This window comes from Nuphar pumila, chromosome 9, assembly GCF_984573655.1.
Source record: "Nuphar pumila chromosome 9, dmNupPumi1.hap1.1, whole genome shotgun sequence".
Classification (NCBI taxonomy): Eukaryota; Viridiplantae; Streptophyta; class Magnoliopsida; order Nymphaeales; family Nymphaeaceae; genus Nuphar; species Nuphar pumila.
In genome coordinates this window covers 127,711,740-127,735,427 of record NC_143257.1, presented here as the reverse complement: position 1 = coordinate 127,735,427, position 23,688 = coordinate 127,711,740, and the positions used below count along the sequence as shown (strand labels likewise).

The window sequence follows — 23,688 nt, the reverse complement described above, 5'->3', positions numbered from 1 at the left end:
CAAAGTGCCATTGATTAGTGAAAAGAATATAGCATATGCTGAAAACAACATAAATTGTGAGCAATTTGGATCTGGACCCAAACATTCACATACTCTATGCACGACCTCTTATCATTTTCTTGGGGTGGAAGTTGACAAAACATGTGATACTCTCACTCTTACTCAGCATAAGTACACAATGGACATTCTTAATAGAGCAGACATGAAGGATTGTAAACCTTTGGCAATCCCAAGCATCATCCACCAAAGGCTCAGCTCTAAAGAAGGGGATTTATGTGAAGATCTTACCGGGTATAGTAGCATAGTTGGCATGTTGCAATACTTGACTTTTACCCGGCCTCACATAGTCTACTGAGTCAATTAGGTATCTCAATTTATGCATGAACCACATACAAATCATATGGAAGTTGTTAAGAGAATATTACGATATTTAAAGGGAACAATTGGTGATGGACTGGTATACAAGAAGAGCAAATTAAACTAAGGTGCACATTAGATCATTGTTTATGCTGATGCTGCAGGAGACCCAAATGAATGGAGGTCAGTACATGGATATTGTAGTTTTATTGGATCGAATTTGGTGTCTTGGAGTAGTAGAAAACAAAGGGCCATTGCTTGATCGAGCACAAAGGCTAAATACAGGTCGATGGTTGCCGCCACTGCTGATGCCACGTGGATCAGGCATCTCCTAACAGAGATAGGAGAACCGATTGCTCAATCACTTTTGCTATGTGACAACCAAAGTGCCATCAATATGTCCTTTAATCCTATTTATCACAGTCGGGCAAAATACATTGAGATAGACCAACACTTTGTTAGACAAAAGGTTGAAGAAAAGGAGATTGGGCCTATTTTTGTGCGATCTGAAGAGCAAACTGCTGATATATTCACCAAAGGTTTGACAAAAGACAGATTTTGGATCTTGAAAGGCAAGTTGTTCATGGTTCAAGACCATGTACAACTTGAGGGAGGGTGAAAAGAAGTCGTATGATATATGGGTTTTGGATCCAAGTCGGGTCTGGACCCAATGTGGTTTAACATATTGTTGTTTTATTGTAATTCTGTTTTTTATTAGACGGTATTTTGGTACCCTAATTATTGTAATCTCTCAATATGTTTTCTCAAAAATACAATCAGTCACAGATTGACAGTTTTGGACGTGACTTTGTGCAGCCCATTCTCCCTATTCTTCTTCTTCTTCTCTGCACAGGTAGATCTGGACTGCAGATTCTAACAATGACTGCATGTCAAATTTACCAAATTTTATACATATATTTATCAGCATTTCCTGTTACTGTTACCTCATTTTAGTGGTGATACTTGACTCTGAGTTGTGGAGCTGGATCTCCAACATCAGATATTAATCGGACGTTGATCTATGCAGTTATTTTTTCATTTTACGGAGTTATGTGTTATAGGTAGTTGGATTTCCCAAGCTTTCAGCTGCATTATTTTGCATTCATCTGTCAGACTGATTTTCTTTTTCTCTTTCTAAATGTCTTTTTATCCCTTAGAAACTCAAGCAACATCCTTCCGTCAAACCTTTATTAGAAGGTGGAACTGTTCTTCAGTATGGTGCCCGGACATTAAATGAAGGTGGCTTCCAGGTGCATGACGTGTCTTATCGATTCCAATCCATCTTGTCCCTTTATGGTTTTCTTACAGAAAAATTTGATGCTAGCCTAAAATTTTCAGTCATTTCCATATCCTGTTTTCCCTGGAGGAGCACTTATTGGATGCTCAGCTGGCTTCTTAAATGTTCCTAAAATAAAAGGAACACATACTGCCATGAAATCAGGTATGGAACATGTACATACATCATCTTTATTAATCTAATCATAGTTGACTTCTTTCAGCTTGTAGATATTGAACGGTTGCACTCTGTTATAAAACCACAAGCTTTTACACGTTTTCTTTCTGCACTCAGGTCTTATATTCATTGTTGGCAAACATGGGTGAGTTATGAGTTTGACTCACCTGAGTTGGCTCAGCTCTGGGTCCTAACAGAGTGAAAAATGTGCTTTACTCGGTTATGACCAAACTTGGCCAAGTCAACATTTTGAATCAGCTGAGTCAAGCAAAACTTGGCCAAGTCAATCGAGTTTTTGTAAAGCATCTTCGACTGAGCCGCAATCTCGCACAAAGAGCTTAGAAGGATATCATTCAAGCTCTTACACTCAAAAGTGCAGTAGGCACATACAAAAGAATCAAACAATAGTGCACAAAGCACTTAGAAGGCCAACAAATGCACAAAGGCACATAAATTAAATATAGATTTTATTGAGAAAGGTATGCAAACAGCATACCATAAAATGGGACTCAAGTCCCCTTATATACACCACAAAGAAGAGGGAGCTGGCTGTTGGCTAGTTCCAAACAGCTAACATTCTAGCCATTGAAGACTAGCCAACGGCTAGAATGCAAACAGTAAAAAAGAAAAAGAAAAAAGAAGAAAATACAAAAACAACACACACTATATATATAGGCCTTAGATTCAGCCCTCCAGCTGGCCGCTCGGCCGATATGGCCAGATTCTGGCCGTTTTTTTTTTAAATCCGACCGCATGGATGCATTCGGATTGCCCAAGTCTTTGGGTCTGAAAAAAAGCGTCAAAATTCGATGTCTAAATCGGATTTTATGAGGTTTTAAAGTCAATGATTTCATATTCTTCGAAAATAGGGGGGGTCCCAAAATACACTCTTGATGCCAAATTTCGATGATTATTTTTTTAGACCCATAAATTTGGGCAATCCAACCACATCTGTGTGGTCGGATTTGTGAAAAACCACCGGCTGCTGGCCGAAAAGGCCGGTCGGCCCAAGAGTTGGGCAGCAGATTCTAATATATATATATATATATATATATATATATATATATATATATATATATATATATATATAATGAGAAATGCATTGGTTGTCAGGCCCCATCAAAAAATATGGAGGACGATGTTTTTTTGTCTAATCTGAGCTTGTAGAAGACCATGTTAGGCCCTATCAGAAAACATTGGGATGACCCAATCTTTGGTGCCAAACATACTTTTTTAGGCTATGATGTCTGTAAAAATTCCCAAAACCCTTGAGCACTTTATCTGGGCAGACTTTTTCTCTATTTTCTTTTTTTGTTTTTAGATGTGCTGCAATATGCTATTCCCAAAAAAACACACCATGGAATCAATTCTATCTGCATCATTTAGCTGCATTGGTTGTGTAAATAGTTCAGAATCTGTTCTAACTTACAATTATATTCTATGCTTTTTACTGTATCTGTTCCATCTAAGGTATCCTTTCAAGAGTACAAAAGAACTTTATTCTTTTCATTTGAAATTTGAAATTTGTCTGTTTCACTATCCACAGGAATGCTTGCAGCAGAAGCAGCATTTAGTGCTCTGACTGAGGGAACTGATATGGAGCCGTATTGGGATCATTTGAAGAAATCATGGATGTGGAAAGAATTATATACTGCCAGGAATTATCGCCCAGTGTGTAACACAATCTAACGCTCCATCTTTGTATCTTTGGGAGTTTATCCTGGCATCTTTAGTTTAGAGTACTGTTAAATAGGTTTGAACTTTGAAGCGCAAAATGAGGTTAAGGTGTATTGTTTAGATCAAGACATACAAACATATTCTGTTTTTGCTTCATAGGCTTTCAAGCATGGCGTGATTCCTGGACTGGCTATTTCTGCCTTGGAACAGTAAGGCCTGACCTTCTGGGATGTTGAATTTTACTGTTTTGTGGTTTCTTCCTTTCCCTTTGTGCTGTTTCTTTTACACTATAAGTGTCCATATTGGTGGTTATGTTGTTTTATTTGCATTTTGTCGATGGTTAATTGGTTATGTGTTATTTCTGCTTGTTCCAGCTATGTTTTCAGGGGACATTTGCCCCTTACATTGAAGCACGGAAAGCCAGATCATGAAGCCACTGATGTAAGAAATAGTCAATTTCATGTTGTCATTGATGCTTTTCTGTTTTCCATTTTTCCACTTATTATTCTTAATGTGGTCGATGGCTTCAATCAACGTCGGATGACCATACGCCATACTTGCAGCCTGCAGCTTCCCATTCTCCAATTCTCTATGCAAAGCCAGATGGCTTGGTGTCGTTTGATGTGCTCACATCTCTGTACAGGTTTTGTATTGTTTCATTTGATCGTATGATGTTAAACTTGATTTTTATGATGCCAACTTTATGTGCCTGATCTATTATTAGAATAGCATAACAGGCTTAAAGTTTCATAGGATAGGCTGGATAGCCTCTTATAGGTATAAATTTTCTTGGGTCACTTGAGAACCTATTGTATTAAAAAAAAGAAGTGAAAAAAGGAACAGGACCGGACCATGCCAACTAAATAAAAAAAAAGATAATAAAGGAACTGTGTTGGTTTGGGACATTGTTTATACTTTCCATCTGGGTGTCATCTATAGTTCAAGTAACACTGGAAAAGTTCAATATTCATATTCACACATATATTGTCACGTGAATACTTGCTTAGTCCTTGTTGTGGTGTCCAAGCGCTTATTGGACTTACCATTTTCTTCAATGAACACCACTGGTCCCAAAATGGCTTGTTATAGAACTAAAATGCGGGCATGAAGTACAAAGCTAGATATCCTTTGTCTGATTGTTCCTTCATTGGCCACATCTAAAAGTATTAAACCCATTTAAATTAGACTTGAAAGATTTAAGTCTGCAATTTTCTGTGGAAACTTTCTTTTTGTCGCCTCCCTCCTTCTCTTATAACCTATGTAGTTAAAAGTGCTAGGCAGACCTAGGTGGCAGACCCCAGAAAAAGGCCTAGGCAGTCCTATTTGACCGAAAAGATGGGGAAAAGGAGAATGAAGTTAGCAGAAAAATATGAAAAGTGGGGATTTTGAAAGTCCTCCACCTCAAACAATAGATTAGAAGATTGAAAAACCAAAAAGATAAATCTTTAGAGTTAAAATTTTGAAAAAAATATTTTTTGTTGAGGGCACCTAGGTGCCTCAGCCTAGGCGTCTATGTCAGAATTCCTGCAGAAATCAAAGAAGGGAGAGAGAGAGAGAGAGAGAGAGAGAGAGAGAGAGCTCTGATATTGTTGGGAATCAACAGCCTTGTATCCTTCACACACGCTGCGCTAATACATCATTAGCCTTAATAGGGTTACAATAATTTACACGTGGACAAAAGTGCCCCTGTATTAGTAACTCATTACATTAAAATACAAACCCTGAGAATGGATATGGATCTTTTATTGAATGGATCCATATCCAGCCCATATTCTAATACCCTCCCTCAAGTTGTGCATGGGAGTGAACCATGTGCAACTTGTTCTTCAGATACCAGAAACGTTGACTTGTAAGACTTTTTGTAAACATATCAGCAATTTGGTCTTCTGAAGGCACATAAACTGGTTCAATCTCTTTGTATGCTATCTTTTGTCTGATGAAATGTTGATCAATCTCGATATGCTTAGTTCGACTGTGATGAATGGGATTGAATGCAATTTGTATAGCACTTTTATTATTACACATAAGTATTGAATTTGAGATATCCTCCCCCATCTCTGTGAGTAGATGCCTAATCCAGGTCACTTCTGCAGTGGTGGCTGCCATAGATCTATACTCTGCCTCTGTGCTAGACCTTGCCACAGCCTTATGTTTTCTGCTACTCCATGAGACAAGATTTCTTCTAATGAAAACACAGTATCCTGAAACAGACCTCCTCTCATCTGGATCCCCTGTCCAGTCTGCATTTGTATAGGACAGTATGTTATGTTTTGGTGACTTCCATGAAGATTGAATATATATAAGTCCATCGCCTACCGTTCCTTTTAGATAGTGAAGGATGCGTTTGACAGCATCCATGTGACCAGTCTTTGGTTCATGCATGAACTGAGATACTTGATTAACAAAATATACAATGTCTGGTCTAGTAAAAGTAAGATATTGCAACATACCCACTAAACTGCGATACTTGACTGCATCAGAATATAACTCACCATCACAAATACTGAGCTTTTGGTTGACAACACTGGGTGTAGGTAGAGGTTTACAATCTGTCATTCCTGCTTTAGCCAGAAGATCAAGAGTGTATTTGTGTTGAGTTAATGACATTTTGTTATTTTGTCTGTCCACCTCTACAAGAAAGTATCTCAGTTCCCCAAGGTCTTTCATTTTGAACTGCATACTCAATAAAACTTTAATTCGTTAAATGTGGTCTGGAGCATTACCAGTGATCACAATATCATCAACATATATGAGTAAGCAAACCAGGGTGGTATCATTTCTGTATATAAACAGAGAATGATCTAGTTGGGAAAGAAAGAAACCATGCTTCTGAATCTCTAAGGAGAAGCTTTCGAACCATGACCTGGAAGCTTGCTTCAAACCATACAAGGCTCTGGTTAACTTGCATACATACTCTTTTGGGTCTCTCTCTGTATAACCTTGAGGCTGCTCCATGTAGACCTCTTCCTTTAAATTTCCATGAAGGAATGCATTTTTTAACATCAAGCTGACTAAGGATTCAACCATGTTCAATTGCCAAGCCAAGTATGATGCGAATAGTTCCCATTTTCACCATTGGGCTGAATGTCTCATCGTAATCCTGACCATATTCTTGAGTGAAACCCTTGGCTACAAGATGTGCCTTGTACCGTTCAATGCTACCATCCGGTTTATATTTAATTTTATATAGCCATTTGGAACCAACAACATTCTTATCGGGAGGACGACCAACTTGAAAGTTTTCCTTTACGATGAAAGCTTTTCTTCACGCTGCACCTGCGATGAGAAAGAGAATAGAGAGAGAGAGAGAGGGAGAGAGAGCAGTTACGGCTGTCACGATTTCAGTAATGAAATCGTGACCTAAACTTAGATATTTAAGTTACATTACAGTATGGGTCCGGGTCTGGTGTATCCAGACCCGATAAATGAAAAACAAAAGTTACATGGTTACGTTACATGTTACATGGATTGGGTACATGGATCGGGTCAGATCCTATGTACCTTTTTCACCCCCCCTCAAGTTGATTATGGTTTTGAACCATGAACAACTTGCTTTTAAGCATCCAAAAGCGGTCCTTGGTTAACCCTTTGGTAAATATGTCTGCAACCTGTCTTTCAGTGCTGACAAACTCAGGCTCAATCTCTTTTTCTTCAACCTTCTGTCTCACAAAGTGTTGGTCGATCTCAATGTGCTTGGCACGACTGTGATGTACTGGATTAAAAGATATGTTGATTGCACTTTGATTGTCACAGAGCAAGGTAGTGTGGGAGATCTTTTCTCCTACTTCAGTAAGAAGATGCCTGATCCATGTGACTTCGGCAGTGGCAGCAGCCATGGATCTATATTCAGCCTCAGTGCTTGATCTAGCGATAGCTTTTTGTTTTCTACTGCTCCAAGAGACTAAATTTCTTCCAATGAAGGCACAATATCTTGATGTAGATCTTCGTTCGTCAGGATCCCCTGCCCAGTCTGCATCACAATATACAGTAATTTGGTGCTCGTCTTGGCCATATGACTGTGGTAAATATATCAATCCATCTCCAATAGTGCCTTTCAGATATCGAAGGATCCTCTTGACTGCTTCCATATGTCCAGTACGTGGCGCATGCATAAATTGAGACACTTGATTGACTGAATAAACAATATCAGGTCTAGTGAATGTGAGGTATTGTAACATTCCTATTATGCTACGATACCTGGTGGGGTCATCACACAGATCTCCATCATGAGCGCTAAGTTTTTGGTGAAGTACACTCGGAGTTCCTAGAGGTTTGCAGTCTTTCATGCCTGCCTTGCTGAGAACGTCAACGGTGTACTTGTGTTGAGTGAGTATCAAGCCATGAGCCTGGTTATCAACTTCTACACCAAGAAAATAGCGTAGAATTCCAAGATCTTTCATTTTGAACCTTTGACCTAATAAGTCTTTTATTTCTTGGATGTGGTCCGCAGAGTTTCCTGTGATGATAATATCATCGACATAAATTAATAATAGAGTGGTCACAGGCGGGCTTTTAAAAATAAATAATGAGTGGTCCAACATGGAACGTGAAAATCCATGTTTCTGAATCTCCAACGAGAAGCTATCAAACCAAGAGCGAGATGCTTGCTTCAGGCCATAGATGGCTCTTTTTAGCTTGCATACATGGGTTTTACAATTTTGTTCTTGATATCCAGGGGGTTGTTCCATGTATACTTCTTCCTTCAAATTCCCATGTAAGAATGCATTTTTTACATCAAGCTGACTCAAATTCCATCCATGTTCAACAGCCAGGGAGATGATGATTCGAATCGTTCCCATTCTTACAACCGGACTAAAAGTCTCATCATAGTCTTGCCCAGCTTCTTGAGTGAATCCTTTTGCTACAAGCCTTGCCTTATATCGTTCAATTGTTCCATCTGGCTTGTACTTGATTTTGTAGACCCATTTGCATCCGACAACATTTTTATCAGGTGGTCTGGGAACAACTTCCCATGTTCCACATTCATGCAAGGCTTGCATTTCATCATTCATGGCTTCTACCCATTTCATAGAAGCGGCTGCCTGATAATACATGATGGGCTCTTCGTCCTTATTGATGGCAGTTAAAAACAGTTGAAGATCCAAGGAGAAGTTGTTATAACTGACCCACCTGTCAATAGGATGTCGTATGCGGTTTGATTTTCTGGCTGCAAGAGTATGAGAAGGCACAGGATTGGCGACTGAGACATGATCTGAATGGCGTGATGTTGTCGGCCTCTGTCTAGAATAGACAATACCTTTGTATTTGCCCGGTATTTGTATTTCTTCTGCATTCTGTGACTCCGACGTCCCAGTGTTCTCAAACACCTCTCCTTCTTGTTGCACACAGTCTGAGGAACATGCTTCATTGGAACCAGCAAAAAGTTCTGAGCTCAGCCAAGGATAATAAATTTCAGTTGGCATATTCGTTGTGTCAGCTCTGTGATCAAAATTTTGTTCATCAAAGACAACGTTTCTTGAGGTTCTGATGCGTTTGTTGGTGGGATCATAACACCTATATCCTTTGTAGTCATCTGCATATCCCACAAATCTGCACTTTTGGGTCTTGTCTTGAAACTTGTTTCTCAGGGACTGATCGATATGTACATAGCAGACACAACAAAAAACACACAGATCATAATAACTAGGATGAGTTCCAAAAAGACAGTGATAAGGAGACTTATTTTCCAGAACAACCATAGGCAGTCTATTTATCACATGCACGGCAGAATGAAAAGCTTCTGTCCATAAGTTGATGGGAAGATTGCTCTCATGGAGCATACTCATGGCACTTTCAACGATATGCCTGTGTTTTCGTTCAGCAATTCCATTTTGTTGAGGGGTGTGAGGACATGACACCCTTCTTCCTATACCGTTATTTTGAAGAAAAGCAATAAAATCACGGGATGAGAATTCCCCACCTCCATCACATTGGAAAAATTGAACGGACTCAGAAAATTGATTTTTGACAAGGGAAAGAAAATTTTGAAACAAAGAGAAGACTTCCGACTTATTTTTTATGAAATATATCCAAGTGTATCGAGAATAGTTATCGACAAATATTAGATAGTATTTGCTTCCAGATCCAGAGGCAATTGGAGCGGGTCCCCATACATCAGAACAGATTATCTCAAAAGGTTTTGAAGCTCTCTTATTAATGGAATGAAAAGGCAATACATGACTCTTGCAGGAAAGACAACTGGAACATTTGTGACTTTTCTCATCCCTATTGAGACTTTCTTTTGGAATGAGATTATTAGATACAAGTTTCTCAATAAAATGACTCCCACAATGTGCTAACCGACTATGCCATAAGAATGGCTTATTACATTCAGAAATACTAAAAACATTAGCAGAAGAGGATGAACACGACTCTAATGAGGGCTTTGAATTCAGGTGAACTGGACGAACAGCATGACAAGGAGCTTCTTCAAAGACATACATATTGCCTCGTCTCTTTCCTTCAGCGAATGTTTCCCTCGTGCGTAGGTCCTTGACCTGCACAGAGAAGGGAGTGAATTCAACTGAAGCATTATTATCATCAATAAGTTTGGAAACAGAGACAATATTTTTCTTAATGTCAGGAGCATGAAGAACGTCTGAAAGAGTAAGAGTGGAATATGACATGGGAATGACAGTTTTTCCGACATGAGAAACAGGATGGTGGGATCCATCTCCAGTGACAATCTTACTTTTTCCAAAATAAGGAATGGGATTAGAAATCTTACCTGCATCACCTGTCACATGAGTCGCTGCTCCTGAGTCGACAAACCAAGTACCTTCATCACTCTGCTTCAATTTCAACTCTGACAAGGCAGATATTAGCAGATCTTTAATCTCTACACTATTTGATACCTTCCTTTTGTTTTCTGTTTGTGGACCCTTTCCTTTATTCTCTGGATTATGCCAACAATTCGCCTTGATATGCCCCTTTTTGTTACAAAGGAAGCAAGTAGGAATGGTTCTTGATCCCTGCGCATGAGCTGACGTATTTGGAGTGGGAAGCAGACCACGCCCTCCGTGTCCACTGCGCCATTGTCCTCCTCGTCCTCTACCATAAGTCACTCCTGTGGCAAAAACTTCTTGGGAATTTGTGTGAATGCGAGATTCCTCAGAGAACCCTTTCAGCGTCATCTCATACTGAATCAATTTTGCTCGCAACTCATCAAAGGTAGGAAGGGCAGGGAGACACAATAGTGAAGTGACGATCATATTGTAGTCGGATCCCAATCCACTCAGAGTCTGTTGCACCATATCACTGTCACTTACCGCGCATCCTATAACTGCAAGTTGGTCTGTGATAGTCTTCATCTTGTTTAGATATTCCATGATGGTCATGGAATCTTTTCTCAGCATTTGAAATTCCCTCTTGAGAAAAACCATTCGTGCCTGCGAAACTTGTGAATATGTTTGAACCAATTTTTCCCAAAGTTGCAAAGCAGTACAATTGTCGGGAATTGCAACAAGGACCTCTTGGGACAAGGTGGAAGTGATATATGCAACCACCGACTGATCTTTCCTTTCCCAGTTGAGGTACTCTACATTCTTGACATACACAATTGAACTTACTCCTTTGTCATCTTTTTCTTCTCTCGTAACAAATTCGAGTGGAGCGAGAGTGGTTCCATCAAGGTGACCTAAGAGACCTTGACTCCTTATAAAAGGAATGATTTGTCTCTTCCAAATCAAGAAGTTTGAGGTAGTTAACTTTTCAGAAACGAGTTGAGTGAGAAAACTTGAAGAAAGATTGGATGAAGAGGAATGAAGATCCATGAAGAAGAGTTTTAACAAGAAAAAGAACCCCTTTTTGTGTTACCAGAGTACCCACAGAATGCTCAGTCTGCAGCCAGAAAGATTTGCCTTTTTTTTTTTTTTACGACGACTGAGAAACTCGAAAATTGGTGACCAGAGGCTGTCAAAAGAAATGCAGACTGTATTTTTTTTTTTAAGGTCGGATATTTAAGCAATGAAAAGAAATTCAGACTGTAATTTTAACGTGGAAGTAATGAGGAACGAAAGAAAAAGAAGAGAAACAAAATCCAGACTGTATTTTCAATGTGAATCCCACTGGTAACAGTCAAAAGGAATATAATACGAGAAAGGGGTTCTGAGAGTCGACTCAAAGAAGTTATCACACAAATAGCAGGCTGGACATCAAAGGGATTTAGAATCCCAGATTTGATGTCGCAGGTCTGTGCCGAAAGCACGATCAGACTGCGGATCCAGCCCAGTAGAAGAAGCAAAGACTGAAGAGATTTCACGTGATTCCCTTACGTGAACAGCTTAGGGATTCACGTGAGGTGTGAATCCACTAAACAGGAGAAGAAAAGACTGAAGAGAAACAGAAAAAAAAGGAAAAAAAAAACGAGAGATAGAAAGGGAAAACGATAGATAGAAATTGGGGATGGAGGTAGAGAAAAAAAAATCTGAAGAAGAAAGGAAGATGGGAGATGAACGACCTCAAACCTTTGATCTGTCGCACCTTTGGAATCCCCTTCGACCCCTAGATGGATCTAATGCTCTGATACCATGAAAGTTTTCCTTTACGATGAAAGCTTTTCTTCACGCTGCACCTGCGATGAGAAAGAGAATAGAGAGAGAGAGAGGGAGAGAGAGCAGTTACGGCTGTCACGATTTCAGTAATGAAATCGTGACCTAAACTTAGATATTTAAGTTACATTACAGTATGGGTCTGGGTCTGGTGTATCCAGACCCGATAAACGAAAAACAAAAGTTACATGGTTACGTTACATGTTACATGGATTGGGTACATGGATCGGGTCAGATCCTATGTACCTTTTTCACAACTATCTCCCATGTTTGACACTCATGAAGTGCCTCGATCTCCTCATTCATCGCTTCAATCCATTTGTTGGATTGGACAGCTTGATGAAAACCAAGTGGTTCATCATGTTTTTCAATCTTGGATAGAAAAATTTGAAAGTCCATAGAAAAGTTGCATAACTAACCCATTTTTCAATAGGATGTCTTATCCTGCCTGATCTTCTTGGTGTTTCTCTGTTATCAGGCAATGCAATGTGTTCTTCAACAAGTACATTTGTTTGCTCTCTGGGTCTCCTGGTATACACATTACCTTTGTATCTCAGACATGCTGTTTGTGATGCATCATCTGAAACCGTCTCACCATGTATGCCTTCAGGGATCAAAATAGTATCTTCGGCAGTATGTGAAATAAGTTCAGCACTAAGCCATGGATCATACCAATTACCAGCTGCGTCACCATGTTCTCGATTGTGATTTGCTTTACTTTCCAGAAAATTATTTTCATCAAAAACAACATTTTTGGAAATTATAATCTTCATATTGGCAGGATCATAACACCTGTAACCCTTATGTTCATCTGCATAACCAACAAATTGGCATATGGAGGCTTTGTCCTGAAATTTAGTTCTCATGGATTTGTCAATGTGTACATAACATGTGCATCCAAAAACTCGTAATTCATCATAATCAGGATGTACACCAAAGAGAACATAATAGGGAGACTGATTTTCAAGGATAGGCATAGGAAAACGATTTATCACATGAGTGGCTGTGTGAAAGGCTTATGTCCAAAGACTAATGGGCAAGTTACAATCATGCATCATACTCATTGCACTTTCCACAATATGTCCATGCTTACGTTCAACAATTCCATTTTGTTCTGGAGTGTACGGGAAAGAAACTTTACGATGTATCCCATTATCTTAGAGAAAATCTAAAAATTCTTTGGAGGAATACTCACCACCTCCATCACATTGGAGAATTTGAATGTTTTGGGAGAATTGAGTTTTAACATAGGCATGAAAGTGACTGAAGATGGGAAAAACCTCTGATTTGTGTTTCATAAAGAATATTCAGGTAAAACGAGAGAAACTGTCAATAAAAGATACATAATATTTGCTTCCAGAAGATGAAGGATTGGGGGCTGGGCCCCAAACATCAGAACATATTATTTCAAAGGGCATGGAGGCTCTTTTATTTATTTGATGAAAAGGAAGTACATGACTTTTGCAGACCTGACAACTGGGACACGTTTTATCCTTCAATAAAGGTGAAACAGACTCTGAAAGAAGACCATTGGACACTAACTTTTCAATAAAGACTTGACTACAATGACCAAGACGAGAATGTCAGAGATCTGACTTATTACATTTGGATATACTTAAGACGCTTTTGGAGACATGATCAGACTTGGGCTTCAGGACACTGGAGGCTGAATCTTCATTGAAGACATACATGTTTCCACGTCGCTCTCCTTTAACGAACATCTCCTTCGTTTGAAGATCCTTGACAAAGACAGAAGTAGGAGTAAATTCCACAGACGAATTGGTAGAGTCAACAAGCTTTGAAACAGAGATAATATTTTTCTTTATATTTGGCGCATGAACAATATCAGATAAAGGAATAGATGACTCAGACAAAGGAATGAGGACATTGCCTATGTTTGAAATAGGGTGGTGAGTCCCATCTCCAGTTACAATATTAGATTTACCAAGATAAGGAGTCAAGGTAGAGAACTTACTTGCATTGCCAGTGACATGAGCTGCTGCCCCAGAGTCAACATACCATATTCCCTCATCACTCTGTTTTAGATTCAAGTTGGCCATCACAGATAAGAGAAGATCCTTAGCATCATCGGTGACTCGAAATGTACCTGCAGTTTCTGATGTAGCAACATTTCTATTATTTTGTGTTCTATTCCGATTTTGTGGATTGAACCAGCAGTTGGCTTTGATGTGACCACATTTGTTACACTGGTAGCATGTGGGAACATTCTTTGAAATACTGACATTGGAATTTGGTGTAGGCGTCCACCCTGGATTGGAGTTCCCCTGCTTCTGCCACGTCCTCCTCGTGAACGATCAGCTATTATCCTTGTGGCAAGAACCTCATGCGTAGACGATTGTCCTGCTGAAGCATCAGACATGCTTTTTAGAGTCATCTCGTACTGAAAGAGTTTAACACGTAATTCTTTAAAACTGAGTAGCGTAGGTAAGCACAATAAAGACGTCACAAGAACATGATATTCTGATCCCAGAGCATTCAGTGTCTGCTGCACCTTTTCTTTATCTGACACTGGATATCCAACCATGGCTAACTGATCTGTGATGCTTTTGACTTGATTTAAAAATTCAATGATGCTCATTGCTCCCTTTTTTAACATCTGAAATTCGCGTTTGAGAAACAACACTTTGGCCTCCGATATCTGAGAGTAAGTTTGAGCTAAAACCTCCCACAAAACTTTGGATGTGCAATCATTAGGAATGAAAATCAGTACTTCTTGTGATAATGTGGAAGTGATGTATGCAACAAGTGCCTGATCGAGCTTCATCCAAGAAACAAATGCAGGATTGCGAACAATATTCGGCAATCCTCCATCCTCTTTGGCTTAAGATGTGATGGATTCTGGGGGCATTGGAGTGGAGCCATCCAAGTGACCTGAAAAGTCTTGATTTTGAATAAAAGGAACAATTTGCCTTTTCCAAGTCAGATAGTTGTTTGTAGTTAGTTTTTCCAAAACTAGCTGCCCCAAGAAATTGGAAGAAATACCCGAATTGGCTGAAGTATCCATTTGTAGGCTTGTTGACAACCTTTTTTTGTGTGGAAATAACACTGGTGACTAAAACTGGACTGTTTTATCAGAAACTGACACAGTTGACAGAAATCGGCACAGTGTCACGACAAGAGAAATGGGAGCTCTATATATACCTCTTTTTTTTTTAGAGTGTATGGAAAGTTTGACAAAAAATGAATGAGGAAACGAAAATGAATGAGGATATCACAGGCAGATTCCTAGTTGGAAAACCAGGGAACTCGATTTTACTGATATCATAATATAAGACGTTAAATATGATGAATCAACAGGAAACTAAAGAATAAATTTTCACGACAGAAACTAGAAAGATAGATATTAGAAGATGATGAAGTAAAACAAATGGAAAACCGAAAACTCGACCAATAAATTTTCACGATAGAAACTAGAAAGATAGATATTAGAAGATGATGAAGCAAAACTGGTTGGAAAACAGGAAACTCGACCTGTTAAGATTGGGCTGTTGGGTTCGGCTGAAGAAGATGATCTGCTGAAGAGGATGAAGGGGACTCGGCTGAAGGGTCTTTCTATTGGGTTCGGCTGAATAAGATGAAGGGGACTCGCTGCTCGCTGCTCGCTAAAGGACCTACTGTTGGGTTCGGCTGAAGAAGATCGGCTGCTGAATAAGATGAAGGGGACTCAGGGGACTCGCTGCTCGCTGAAGGATCTACTGTTGGGTTCGGCTGAAGAAGATGAAGAGGACTCGGCTGAAGGATCTCAGCCTATGAATGGGAAAGACTCGGCTGAAGAAGAGATGAAGACGTGCTTTTCACGTTTCGGCTGAAGAGATTTTTATGCCCAGACCTGCCGCTGCTCTGATACCATGTCAGAATTCCTGCAGAAATCAAAGACGAGAGAGAGAGAGAGAGAGCTCTGATATTGTTGGGAATCGGCAGCCCTGTATCCTTCACACTGATATTGTTGGGAATCGGCAGCCCTGTATCCTTCACACACGCTGCGCTAATACATCATTAGCCTTAATAGGGTTACAATAATTTACACGTGGACGAAAGTGCCCCTGTATTAGTAACTCATTACATTAAAATACAAACCCTGGGAATGGATATGGATCCTTTATTGAATGGATCCATATCCAGCCCATATTCTAATAGTCTAGACTACAACCCAGCGCCTAGGCACGCTTTTGACCACAAATCTTGTAGTAGTATACTTAGTTGTCGAGTCGGGTGACTAGTCGACTAGTCACCCTGGTCGCTGGCTGAGCGACTAGTCGACCACCCTTTAGTCGGCTGGGCCCAATTAGGGCGACTAGTCTTTCGACTTGGACGACTAGTCAACAACTAGTCGTTGACTGACTAGTCACCAAATAGGGCCCAACTTGTAATTTGTTAGGAAGTTTCTATTTTTTTAGGTTAATCCATTTTGGTTAGTTTCCTTTTATTGTTTCCATTTGTTACCTTTATCTTTTCTACCTCTTTCCTTTATCTTCTTTGGTAGTTAACCTGTTTTACTTTTTTTTTGGAAGATAAATACTAAAAATCTAGAATAGATACTAGAGAAAGAACTCTCATATGCTCTCTCTCTCTCTCTATACACTGGACACTATTTTTGAAAGAAGATTGAAAGAAGACTGAAGATTGAATATATATATATATATATATATATATATATAATATATATATATATATAACAGATGTCTCTGTTGTGTATATATAATATATATAACAAAGGTCACTTTATATATGAACTCTTAAGTGACATTAGATACTTAAATTTGCGTTTATCATCATGTGATGTTGAGTGCAGTGGGTGAACTATGGGGTTTACTTGATTCATAATGATATTTCATTTGTTGATTTTTTGTTAGTCCACCGACTTGGACCGATTAGTCCCGACTAGTCTTTTCAGGGCCTTGACCGATTTTGACAACTAAGGTAGTATAGTTGAAAACTGAAGCAATTATGGGTTTTCTGGGTATAATGCAGTATCAGGTGAATGGAGATCGTCCATTTAAATATCTGTCTGGTTATATTTGTCCATCTAAATTGTCTGTCTAGTTTATCTCTTATGACCATGGAAGGTCAGTTTCTGATTCTTGTCTAATATTTTGTTTCTTCTTGATGTGCACTTCCTTATATAGGAGTAACACTAATCATGAGCATGACCAGCCTGTTCACCTTCGCCTGAAGGACCCGAAAGTACCTGAGCTAATCAATTTTCCACAATATGCAGGACCAGAATCACGATATTGTCCTGCTCGTGTTTATGAGTAAGGAAAACTGCCTGCATCTGTGCAAATTAGAGCTAGTTTTGTTACTCAAGTTCTAAAGCTCATAACTCTCATTTCTGTGCTTTATTCCCTTTCCCTTTGTGTGTGTGTGTGTGTGCACACGTGTGCGTGGGTGCGTGCACACATGTGAATTCCAGTGTAATTCACTTTTACTGCTTCCTTCCTGGGATCCTCAGTGTGAAAATAGTCTAGGCATGCCACATGTATACTCATTATAACTTTGTCATTTGGGACACTGCTTGACTTGTTCATCATGGGGAGTTGGTAAACTTTCCTGGTTATCTTAAGAAGCATATGATGCCTGAACCAAGTTGTTGATACTAATTTTATTTGTTTGGTTATGCTTGTAATCTATTGGATGTAACTATTGTCATAATGAATAGGTATGTAGCGGATGATGAAGGACAACTAAAATTGCACATGAATGCTCAGAATTGTCTTCATTGCAAGGTATGTATTGTATTAACCATAAAAATGAACTTACCTTCTGACTAGAAGAATATGCAAAGTCCTTGTTCTGTCATCTTGGACCAGGTTGCTACTAGACTTATGTTGCAAGGTTTGTTGGTTAAATGCCTAGCTATCTATCAATGAAATTTCTAGAATATAGCTAGGTATTTTGGGGCCTTCTATTCAATCAGTCAAATGTGGTTCCGTTCTAGATTAGCTGATTCTCAGGTCCATAGTTGAGCTTGTTAAATGTGTACTGGCATATAACTTATCGATGCTATCCTCCACATAAGCATGCTTGTTTTCTTCTTCTGAAGTTGTATGGCTTGAGCAGATAATCAATCTTCCAATTTTCCTGCATTTGCATGAAACCTCATTTAGTTTATTTTTTCAGCAAACATAGGGGCTTGTATTCCTCAAATTGAGCTATATGTGTGTTGGCTATGCTTGAATTAGAGCCAAAAACTTGGTGATTGGCTCAGCAAGTCAGCAAAGAGGTTCCTCTATTTTCAATCATCCATATTCTTTTGACATTTTTAATCCCTTTCTCCTGATGAGGAGGAGCCATTTTAGGGGTTCAATAAGAAGCCTTCTCGTTGTTGCAATGAAAGGGTGCAGTTGCATACAAAATCTTGGGTTTATCTGAACTATGAATAAACTTATATGATGCCTTGATTCATCTAGTCAAAATCAAATTACTACTTTTATAAGTATATGAGACTTATTCTGCTAATCTCAGCATGTAACTTAAATAACCTTCAACTGGTGGAAGTTGATCAATGACTGTCTTCAAAAAAGGTATTATTGCTAAACAAGAGATACTCTTTTGGAATCTGCTGATGCTACCAACATCTGTGTCAGCCTGAGTGCTAATTAAACGATCTGATTTTCCTTGATGCTTGTCTAACTAGTACAAAGCACAAGATGGATTAGGTGAGGTGGCAATTTAGATGCATTGGTTGAACCTCTCAATTAGTAAAAGAAAGAGGAAATGTAGACTTGGTTACAAAGGCATGTGTTCAGATTGCCAAGATCACCCCTTGGCCTCTTATGTATTTCTCCATCATGCTGTCCCCCTGGTCTATTGGTTGTATCAAAAGATATCAGACACAATGGTTTAGGTTTCAAGAACTGGTACATGCAGAAGGAGAAGTAGGGGCGAGGGGGTGAGGGATAACTCTTCGGAAACCCTTCAGCTGCGCTGTTTCTGTTGCTGTTTAAATTTTCCTCCTACTCATCATCCCTGCTTCACCTCGTCTGATCCAAGGACATATCTTCAAGGCATTGTCCTCTTTAAACTGAATTCTCTATTCATCCCATCTTTTGAATCTGTAATGCGGTACTGAAGCTTTTTTCTTGATGTAAAGAGAAATATATCCTTGGTACTTCAGGCTACTGTGAGATGTCTACCAAGGATATTCATCCTTATGATCCACAATGGCTGCATGTTTGCTACTTTTAGTTGTTACCCATATCTTGCTACACAAACTGTGTGTCTTGAACTGGATGTAAATAAATGGATATTGCTGTTCTGGAATTCATTGCATTACATTAGTTCATGGGCTGTGTTGTCAGCTTAGGCGACTAGTCACCCTAGTCGGTAGCCAGCTGACTAGTCCATGGCCGTCTAGTCGGTAGGGCCATGGACCATCGACTAACGACCAACTAGATCGACTAGTCCCTACTAGTCAGTGAACGACTACTAGGTTTTTGGGTCAGTCCTGCATTTGGTTAGTTTTCTTTTCCCCCTTTTTGTTAAAAAAAAAGTTTCCTTTTTTTAAGAAGGTTTTTGGGTAAGTCTTATACATATATAAGTGAACGACAGAAGGTACTCCTGCCTGTGTGTGTATAAATAAGACGTGTATATATGTTTTTTCTGTATATTTGTTTGTGTGTATATATATATAGCATTTATTGGTACATTTATGTTTTTCTGTATATCTGTTTATATATGTTTATGTACATGTTTAACGTATTTATGTATATCTCTGTTTAGTGTTAGATGTATATACAGTGGGTGAACTATGTGGTTTACTATTTTTGGCACTTTAAGTGTTGTGTTCTTATACTTTTTTATTGATTTTATTTTAGTCAACCGACTTGAGCTGACTTGTCAAACAAACAAACAACAATGCCTTCATCCCAGACAATTGGGGTCGGCGATATGAACCAAAAAGAAAATCATTTTGGGTCCTCCACATGAATCCTTCTCCTCCACTCATTTCTATCCAATGTCATGTCCTCGGTGAGGTAACTAGTCCCAACTAGTTTTTTTAGGGCCTTGACTGACTTGTGCCGGACTTTCGATTTCGACAAGTTAGTTCATGGTTTGCACATTAAAGACCTTGGACACTCTTTTTTGAAAATAAAATGAATAAACAAGAAGAGCATTTTTGTCATATTTTGGAGCCTATAGGATTTAAAAAATGGCTTATATGTAAGGTGCTTCTTAATGAAGGAAAAATGGATAAGCTTCAAATTGTCTATACGTTAAATCTACATGTATTAATCCTGTTCGTGATCATGTTTTGTGCTACTGTGGTGACTTCTTAATAACGGCTCAGCATTTGCTAATTGTTTTTTGGTGATTTTGGTTCCCCATATTCAAATCCTTTCTTGAATTTGACTCCCCTTGCCTATGTGTACACAAATTCCTCTCTCTCTCTCACAGGCATGTGATATCAAGGACCCAAATCAGAATATCGAATGGACTGTACCAGAAGGAGGTGGTGGCCCAGGCTACACACTAATGTAATCGTTCCCTGTAAAGTGCTTATGAATTGATTGAAATTAGTTTAAAATCTCAATATATTTAGTAGCTAATGCTTGCACTTTGAATTGGTATGTTTTGATGGTCCACGTACCTCTCTAAATGATTTTTGGTGGGTTGGCAAGCAGCTGAATTGAGTCAAGCTTGTTTTATTCCTGCCAGTATAAGCTTGAGGTTGAGCCTGATCTGTGAGCTGGAGCCAAGTTTGAACCAGCCCATATCAGCTCGAGTCAAGCCTCAACAACAGTCAACGTGTTGTATTAACACAGTACAAAATGTAATCCACCATTTTAACTGAACTCTTGGCAATGTGCAACTTAGTTCATTTTACAGCTGAAAAAGTTGTATATAATGTTGCCAGAGGCGAAACTAGAAAATTTATGTAGGAAGGGCCATGCATTGAGGGTGCATGTTTTGCATGCCATAAAACCGCACACAACTTATCTAAGTACCAGTTGTAAAAATCAGTTTCTGCGCTGTATCTTTTTTCAAACGATATGCTGTATCGGCCGATATGCATAGTTATGTATCGGCCCATATTGGTTGATATTAAATAGTATTCAATATTTAAAAAATAAAAAATATTATATAAACATTATTATAATAACATAGTGGCTGATATGGGGCTGCATCGGCCTGTTTCAACCGATTTGGCCGATACAGCCCTTGTAGGGGGGGCGCATGGGCTCCCATATCGCCTCGTTCCCTATTGATCAGCCGATAACACTGCTAAGTACTTGACCTCACAATGAGCAGATATAAAGCACATGCCATTTGCATTCTCTAATTAAGAAGGCCAAGAAGCTGCTCCCACATTAAATGCATACACGCCTTACAAGAGTTCACTGAAAAGGATGGTTTACAGATAATGAGTACAAGAGGGGTTTCTTTGGTGCTCAAGTACTTAAGAATCAAGCAAGATAGCGTCCAAGATTGGGGTGAGGATAAAGTCTCACACACTATGCAAAGTGATAGGATAAGGTGGAGAGAGGACCCTATTGTAACACCATCCTAGTAGTCACCCATCATGTTGGATTCTTGATTTATGTTGATTTAGATTCAATTACAAATTACTAGTTTTGACATCCTCTAGGTCTGTAATTTTATAGCAACTGTTTTGAAGCCTTCAAACTTGTCAATGAATAGCTTAGTAAATCTGCCTGCAGCTTGCTGGATGCAATCAAGTTAACTTTAGTTCAATCTCTTCTTTCTCAAGCACCAACTGCCGGTTACTATTATTGGCCAATAATCAGAGGTTAAATAAGTTGTGGGTTTGATATTTGTGGACAACGTACAACCATACCATGCTTACCAACATTTTTTACTATATACCCATAAGCACATAACCAGCATTGTTATGAAGGTTGTAACAGAAACGGTACATTGAAATCTGTGATTTGTTGACTTACTCCCTGATGATGGTATTATGCTCGAGCATGCAGAACTGGAGGTTTGTATCGATAATTAGTTAATAATACTGTAATATGAACCATTTGGCTGAGTTGGTTCAATGTCCTTCCCTTTTGCCTGAACAATGAAAACCAACAATTTTTTTAAATAGACTACACTGGATGGGATGGCAGAAAGTGGTGGGAGCTAACTGATTTCCTCGAAGAGGTTAAAAGGATCTTCTGAAACTCCAAAGAAGTACGCGTGTACTCTCAGTATGTAATAGCCTGATCAGAACTGATTCGACTAACCAATTTGGTGGATCTTAACTCATCTTATAGGTAGCTTCGGTTTTGCATCCAAAGAGCACAAGGTAGAAAGATGCTAAGATGTATATAGTCATCACACTTTCTCAAAATTAGAGACTATTTTCAAGTTTTTTTCACACTTGGAGATGGTACAATTTTTCTCTCTAAAGGAAAACACATTATTGTGTGTTCAACCCTAGATTTGAGGGTTGAATATGATCCTACAACCAGCTTATCTAAGTCATAGTTCACTTAAGAACAAGTCCATTACTCAAGTCTATGCATATGGGCTCATAGAATATGATCACTGACAAATATGAGCCTTAGTTGCACTAACCTCAACCATCTAATCAACATGATCCAATAGCTCACAAACAGACACATGTAAAGTAACTTTTCTAAAAGTAAAAGTGTTATCATTCTCAAAAAAGGTAGGTGCCAACTCTCCCTTTTGAGCTCACACCCTTTGTAATAGTCAATGGTTGAAGTCCGCGCAAACAAGTGTTATATATATGTGTGTGTGTGTGCCTGCGCGCGGGCGGTTCAGTTAGGCATAAAAAAATGTAATGTGAGATCAAAGTAGGGATGGCAGTGGGGTGGGGCGGGGGACAAGGTCTCCACCCCCGCCCCGCCTCAAGATTTTATCCTCCACCCCCGCCTCCATCCCCGGCGGGGAATGTATTTTATCCTCCATCCCCGCCTTCATCCCCGTTTCATGTCCTCCATCCCCGGTTCAAATGGGGATGAGGCGGGGCAGGGCGGGGATATTGCGGGGGAAAGTGGTTGGGGTGGGGTTGAGGCAGGGATCGTGGTGGGGACGGGGCGGGGAAAAGTGCACGTCCATCCCCGCCTCCACCCCCGGACGGGGATGGATTTTAACCTTCGTCCCCGCCTCCATCCCCGGTCCAAACGGGGCGAGGCGGGCGGGGCCCCACTTTCCCCCGGTCCACTGCCATCCCTAGATCAAAGATTGGTTTTATGATTGAAAGTTTCTATTATGTTTACGTATAGGTCTGTGTATTTGTGCACACACACACACAGATATATATATATATATATATATATATATATATATATATATATATATATATATATATATATATATATATATATATATATATATATATATATATATATATGCACAGTTATAGCTATACACAGTTTTATGTTTTGATTTTTGCTTAGGCATGGAAATATGTATACGTGTCTTGATTTTTAAACAATAAATTTTATACGATATGTACAAATAATTTCTACTCACTTTGCCATGGTGACTTGTGTCTTTTAATTTTGGAATTTAAAAAAGATTTCAAACATGAATAGACCTATGTGATCAATGTGCTACATCCATGAATAGTGTGTGCTAGTTTTTGTGTCTGGAGCATATAAAAAATTTGACTGTATGCACCAATGGGTGCTTTGATGAGACTAAGAGAGT

General features: G+C 39.2%; 1 protein-coding gene across 5 annotated transcripts in view; it reads left to right on the top strand.

The window, feature by feature from the left end:
• Positions 1-20,894, top strand: part of ETFQO (electron-transfer flavoprotein:ubiquinone oxidoreductase) — a 71,121-nt gene extending 50,227 nt beyond the window's left edge. The window contains exons 10-19 of one of the 5 annotated variants that reach the window (XM_090018103.1): positions 1,515-1,607; positions 1,696-1,798; positions 3,357-3,481; positions 3,647-3,696; positions 3,862-3,928; positions 4,051-4,130; positions 17,184-17,312; positions 17,717-17,783; positions 20,455-20,534; positions 20,682-20,894. In XM_090018103.1, coding sequence (XP_089874229.1) covers positions 1,515-1,607; positions 1,696-1,798; positions 3,357-3,481; positions 3,647-3,696; positions 3,862-3,928; positions 4,051-4,130; positions 17,184-17,312; positions 17,717-17,783; positions 20,455-20,534; positions 20,682-20,685 — 798 coding nt within the window. In that variant the 3' untranslated portion in view covers positions 20,686-20,894. Of the gene's footprint in view, positions 1-1,514; positions 1,608-1,695; positions 1,799-3,356; positions 3,482-3,646; positions 3,697-3,861; positions 3,929-4,050; positions 4,131-17,183; positions 17,317-17,716; positions 17,784-20,454; positions 20,622-20,681 lie in introns of those variants that run through there. The other 4 variants (XR_016434453.1, XM_090018105.1, XM_090018104.1 and 1 more) reach the window with 4 other exon arrangements.
• Positions 20,895-23,688: the final 2,794 nt, after the last annotated feature.